At 36.0% G+C, this 6320-nt stretch overlaps 2 protein-coding genes across 5 annotated transcripts in view; one reads left to right on the top strand and one right to left on the bottom strand.

Moving 5' to 3' along the window:
* The window catches only part of Idi (Isopentenyl-diphosphate delta isomerase), a 51787-nt gene extending 47988 nt beyond the window's left edge, over positions 1-3799 (top strand). Inside the window, exon 2 of one of the 2 annotated variants that reach the window (XM_083141384.1) lies at positions 1328-3799. In XM_083141384.1, coding sequence (XP_082997510.1) covers positions 1334-2101 — 768 coding nt within the window. In that variant the 5' untranslated portion in view covers positions 1328-1333 and the 3' untranslated portion in view covers positions 2102-3799. The remainder of the gene's footprint in view (positions 1-1327) is intronic. The other variant, XM_083141379.1, reaches the window with a different exon arrangement.
* Positions 1-6320, bottom strand: part of LOC146003155 (uncharacterized) — a 72209-nt gene that overhangs the window by 24827 nt on the left and 41062 nt on the right. The gene's annotated exons all lie outside the window — the stretch shown is intronic.

A 6320-nucleotide genomic window follows, 5' to 3' on the forward strand; every position in this document is an offset into this window, starting at 1 on the left:
ACACACACATACGTATATATACTAAAACGAATTTAAATTTTTTTAGTCAAATTGGTATTATAAGCAGGAAAAGTGATATCATGCAGAATACACCACGTAGAAAGGGTGAAAATCATCATACTCTTATAAATGAACTCTCTTATGACTTCATTTGAGGGGGGGCAAAGTGTCTGACTGCCCCCCCTCTGGCGTCGTCACTGCATTAAACCCTAAATTTGGGAGATGAATGATCCAGACTTTACTTTGATTCTTTCCAATGCAGTGTATTTCATAATAAGGTCTGCTCCACAGATGAAGGGTTAGTTGTCTTTCCTCTGGTGCGAGCAGCCTGAGTGTAATTCCTGGGGGCTCCAAATTTTGGTTTTGAAGCAGGATCAAAATAACATTTGGGGAACCACTTGAAAAGAAAGTGACAGGCTCTGATCTGAACCACAAAGTACAAGAGAGGCAACTTCCTTTATTGTTTCAAGTAATAAATTGTGTAAGGAATAATATTTTTGTTTAAGCCTAAAGCAGTGGCATATTTTACATGTTACCATGCTTACCACTTCTAAGTCAACTTTCTTCATATATTTTTATACATTTAGCTTAAATATATGGGTAATTGCTCATTATATATTATGTGAACTATTAAAACAAGCTTCCAAACTAAAATTGAAGTAAATTATTTAAAGAACTTAAAAGACTGGTTCATGTACGCAACTGATCCTTGTCCATCGCACTTTTCTGATGACCGGGTTTCCTCTCCAATTGTACATGGGAGGTCAAGTGAGCCATTAAAAACACATGTGGCCTGCAACATTATTTTTACATAGTTATCTGAAGTAATATGTTAATAAATTTCACTATAATGTATTATTTGCAATATAATTATGAATTTTTAGAAAAAATAAAGGTTATACTTATTTGTGTCATCTCTTCCCTTGCTCAACAGTCAATTATTTCAACTTCCTTCTCACATTATTACCTTTACATGCAAAGTTAATGCTATAATACTTAGTTAACCGCAGTGAGTTTGTAGCTAAAATAGTGACCTTTTTTTCAGACATGATCAGACACTAATTGAGCTAATGGTTTGGTTTGGAAAACCTGGAAAAGTCATGAAATTTTGTTTTTATAGAATTGTAGACATCCTGATCTTGTATTCAGGCAATATCAGGGTTAGCTCAGCATGATGGTTGAGTAATGTCACGGTTCAAGTCCTAGTTGAGCCCACATTTTTTTGCTGTAAGAATTTTGATCTAAGGTATTTTGCATTGGATCATATATTTTTTAATATGCAATGGTGATAAATATATATACTAATTTCTTTTTTGTTGTTTTGCAGCATTTAATGATGTACTCCATATTACAACGTCTCATTCAGAATGGTACCAGACACAACTCTAAATTTCAGCCAGTCATGTGTAAGTCTATCACAAGTGTTGCAGGACAACAGAAAGTAGACCCTTTACAAGAATCTGCACTGTCTGAAGAATGTATCATAGTTGATGACAATGACAATGCAATTGGAAAGGAAAGCAAGAAAAACTGCCATTTGGTTCAAAATGGAACATGCCTTCTTCATCGTGCTTTCAGTGTTTTCTTGTTCAATTCCAAAGGAGAATTACTTGTGCAGCAACGATCAGAACACAAAATTACATTCCCCTCCCACTACACCAACACCTGTTGTAGTCATCCTCTCTATGTTCCCGATGAACTTGAAGAGAAAGCTGCATTGGGTGTGAAGCGAGCAGCTCAGAGACGATTAGAGTATGAACTGGGAATTCCACCCAGTCAGGCACCCGTGGATGCATTTAAGTACATAACGCGAATTCATTACCAGTCAGCTTCAGGGATTGGAAAATGGGGTGAACACGAAATAGACTATATTTTATTTCTTCTTGGTGATGTTGATTTAAATCCAAATCCAAATGAAGTCAGCGATGTTCGCTTCATTGCACAGAACAATTTCTATGACTTTCTTAAAGGTTTGGAACGAAGGAGGATACCTATTACACCATGGTTCAGCCTAATTGTAAAGAGTAAACTCCATCTGTGGTGGAACAATTTACATAACTTGGAAAAGTTTGAAGATCATCAAACCATTCATCGTTTGTGAAGTGGCACGATTACGTCTGTCATATAAGGTTTACCAATTTGCTAATAGTTGTGCATCAGTACTTCCATGAAATATTCCTAATATATTAAATATTTGTCCATATTGTGTGATAAGGTTCAGTATGTTTGTACAAATTAAGTTAGCTGATAAAGTTGGAATTTTTATATGGTACACTTCTGGGTGTTATTTTTTTTTAAAAAAATTAACAATCCATGGCAGGAGTACAGAACTTTCTTTAACCTGATCAGGAAATTGCAACACTACTGAAATTCCTTGAAAATGTGAATACAATAAGAACATATTTTATTCTATCAGAGCTGAGAATTAGTAAATTCCGAATGTTTGATCAGCGTGGGATGGATTTCTGATGTTCCATTTTTCAGTTATAAGAAGACTTCCAGCTAATGAACTCTGCTTTCATTTTGTATATTTCTTTTAGTATACTGACCACATATTTCAATTAGGGTGCACACACTTTTGACAATAGGCCATATGGATAAAACTGAACTTGTTTCATACAAAAACAGAGGATATGCTCATTTCTTGAGCATCTGTTCACCTGCTATTGTAGCATGTGGTGTTTTACTTTCTTTAACATATTCAGGGGCATGAAGCTCAACCTGGTCAACCTGCTGGATTTGTAAAAGGGCACCTCTTTTGCACATGTGAGCTGGAGAGCGAGCAGATGTGCTGTAGCATTGTAAACATGGCAGAAAGAACAGGAAGTGGCTTTGTGAAAAGGGGGATGCCTTCCCATGCAGTATTTTTTACTCTCAATGCAAACAGCTTCAGCTTCCCCACTCCTCTGCACCATACTGGCATACTGACTGACATTTTACAGGCAACGGCTCTTGCAACACAAAGTGCATGAAAAATGCTCAAGCCTGTCGTTTTTTTCAAAGAAGTTACACTAGGCTGCGAGATTTTCGTAAGTCCTACCAATCATCATGTTCTTTGTTTGTAGTTTCCTCATTTTTACCACATTTCAAATGTTTTTATTTTTAATGTTGTGGCTCTTTGAAAACAATAGTTTTCCCAATTGAGGCCCTGACAACAGTCACTGCACCCCTCCAAACCAGAACCTGAGTATGATGACTATAGGTTTTACTTTAGGGGTGGAACAAATAAATTGGCAATTATCTCAATTTCTGCCAATATAGGTATATTGGTGTATAGGTAAAATTACTAATCAAAGATACCTATAAGCACTCACTAATTTAGAGTGTGTGTTTGAGAGAGCATTGAAGTATGGATGATGTTAGGAGTGAGTGCTGCTTAGAGAAAATGTTTTGTTTTATGGCTGTAAACTAGTTGTTGCAGTGTATTTTTTAATGATGTTTGTTATGCATAGTTTATAAAACTTATATTTATGAACACTTTGTAACTTTATAACTTGTTTTGTCTGTAAATTTTCTTAATTTCATTCAAACAGTTGTTGTCCAGTCTAAATATAACATTTTTGCATGTAAGTTTGTAATGTTTACCTCATTAATGTAGTTGTGTGTTTCATTCAGACATACATTACAGATTTTTCTTATATTGTATTAAAATACATTATGAAATGACTTGGAAATGTATATTGTCCACTAAACATTGTTTTTATATGTAATAAATGAAAGGGATGTTGGTATATTTCTGTTTTGATTTTCAGTCAGTGGGATGCCCAACAGGCATACATCTTCCCATTTACCCAGATTTTGGTAGAAGAAAAGACTGATCTATGAAAAGACTGATTTTTCGTGATGAGATTTAAAATAAGAACATATATATATGTGTGTGTGTGTGTGTCTTTCCATCCATTGTAATTGCTACAGTCCTAGGTTTTGACAGGTTGCTGGGGAAGGCAAGGCAAGTGACATATGCAGCATGTCACATTGGTCTGGTTTGAAAAGTTGAATGTATCTTTGAAACTTTGTTTCAAAACTCCCCGAGGTTGTGGGCAAAGAATTGGATAAATCTTCCCATACATATCCTAGCTGCTGAGAAGAGAGGCCCAGCAAAAAGGTGTCCTGCATGTGTCATAACAGTAAAAGGAGGTGAGACAACAGGACAGAAATAAGAGAAATGTGAAGTTCCTTTCCACCTCCCGGGATGTTTTGATGTATACCATACATATCATTGTAAAATTTTGTTTTCGCAGTACATACTTTTCTTGGTAAATCCAAAGTTCATGTCAATATACACAGTATCATTTATTTGTATCAAATATCATATGAATTACTGTAAAAGTGCCAAGTTAAAGACATTTAACTCTTAGTGCAAAGCATCATTGGTAAAAATTTCTAAGTGAATAGGTTAAACCAATATTTGAGGAAACAATTTGTTTGATGTTCATTGAGTAGGAAATCTTGGATGAGTATATTCTCAATTTTGGGAGATATTACCGACTTTATGAAGAACAGAAACAATAGTCTGCATCTTACCACAATAACACTTAGCTTGAAGAATATGCACTGGGCCTATTGAGGTTCGAACCATGCATGTCTGCATGATTTTTTCCAGGGAGGGGCAAATGAGGCATATTTTTACCGCATAAGTATTTTCCCTCAAAAACATTCCTTCGGTTAGAAGTTACGTTCCTGCAATGTCCCTACGATATGTGAATGAAATGAAATTATATTTGTAAAATGTATAATTTTGAGGTGACATTCGTTTTCCATGTTGGTGTCGCCCCTTGGCCCCCTTCCACAAATTTCCAGACCTAGGGATCCAGCTTTGTAGCGAGTCCTAGGTTCAAATTCCAAAGTTTGAATATTTGTGGATACCCTTCGTCACATCATTAATGACGGACACAATTAGATTTTAGTAGTTTCACCCACAATCTTTTTAAAGGGGACTTAATTTGGCCATGACTGATAAGCAGTTGAATGTTTGCCATCGCTTTCCACACAGTATTATTCGTATCATGCCAATCATAGATTAAAACCTAGACTGGCTTCAGATTGTGTGTGCACAGCGGACTGGAGAGGTACATCATGTACATGGAACAAACAAAGAACAGCCAAGTTAGGGTGTTGCAGTCTTTGCTCTTCCATGAAAGTGCATCGTATTAGTATTGTCAGTTGGTAAAGAAATATAAAGATTTTCTTGCTTTGCTGGCAATGTTACCTTTTCTTTAATAGTCCTATAAAATTTAAAAACTGTCAAAATAGGGGAGTATGTATTTAGTGTTTTGATGAAGTGATTGTACTAATAGCTGCATTACAAGAGACTGTTCTGATACACCTAGGTATTAACTATAAAATTGTATTTCGCCTTGCCATTCTATTATATTGAAAACAAATGCATTGTAAATCGACCCCTTAGAACAGAAATATTTCCAACTTAGCAGGACAGTTTTGTTTAGCTTTGCTATGGTTAAGCGACAAAGAAGTCTAAACAAACCTCCACACTTGAGACAAAATTGGTATAGATTCCTTGTTGTGTTGAGGCGATTGTTATAACTAAATATAACATTTATACAGTTGTAGTCACAGATAAGGCAGTAGAAAATAGTCTATGCTATGCTAGCCCTCATATGAGGAAGTGTGTCTGTTTCGAAATAGTACATGGGTCTACAGAAATGACATTTAAACAAGGTAAAAAGTATTCGAAGTTCCGGGTATCCCCCAGCTAGAAAAACCTTTGCAAAGCACCATCCTTTAAAGCATCTTCGCTGTCACCGTGTTAAACATGGGCATCCTCTTGGTTATCTCCAAGGCTTGAGATGATATCCCCTTCCCCCAATTCACACTTCAAAGACTAGCAATGGGGGCTTTTGTATATCAAAACATAAATAAACCTAGGACAGTCACAACCGAGGGGGTAGGGGTTGAAATCAGAAAAAAAAAACATTTTTGGATAGTTCTGTTGGAGAAAATAGGTTAATTATTTCCCCAATTTCCCTGCCCACCATGGAATTCAAAATAACTTTGCCATCTTTTCCTGCCTTTGACGTTCTTTTTTTTAGGAATACTGAACCCCACCAACCCCTCCTTGGGCACACCACTGTATTTCGAAGATATATGTGTAATTGCCTTTTTGTTGGCTAAAACAGAGAAAAGTTGAAAATCCAATGTGTGTAAATTTAAGTGACTATTTTGTCATATTTCGTGCCTTTTTGCCTGCCTATTTTGAGTATTTTCGTTGGTGCCTTTCGATCCTCAGCCTAGTCATTACTTCTAACTTACTAAACTCTGAAACGAGACGACATTCTTGGAGAAGTAGTCTCGATCTCGTC

This window comes from Lepisma saccharinum, chromosome 1, assembly GCF_977018435.1.
Source record: "Lepisma saccharinum chromosome 1, izLepSacc3.1, whole genome shotgun sequence".
NCBI lineage: Eukaryota > Metazoa > Arthropoda > Insecta > Zygentoma > Lepismatidae > Lepisma > Lepisma saccharinum.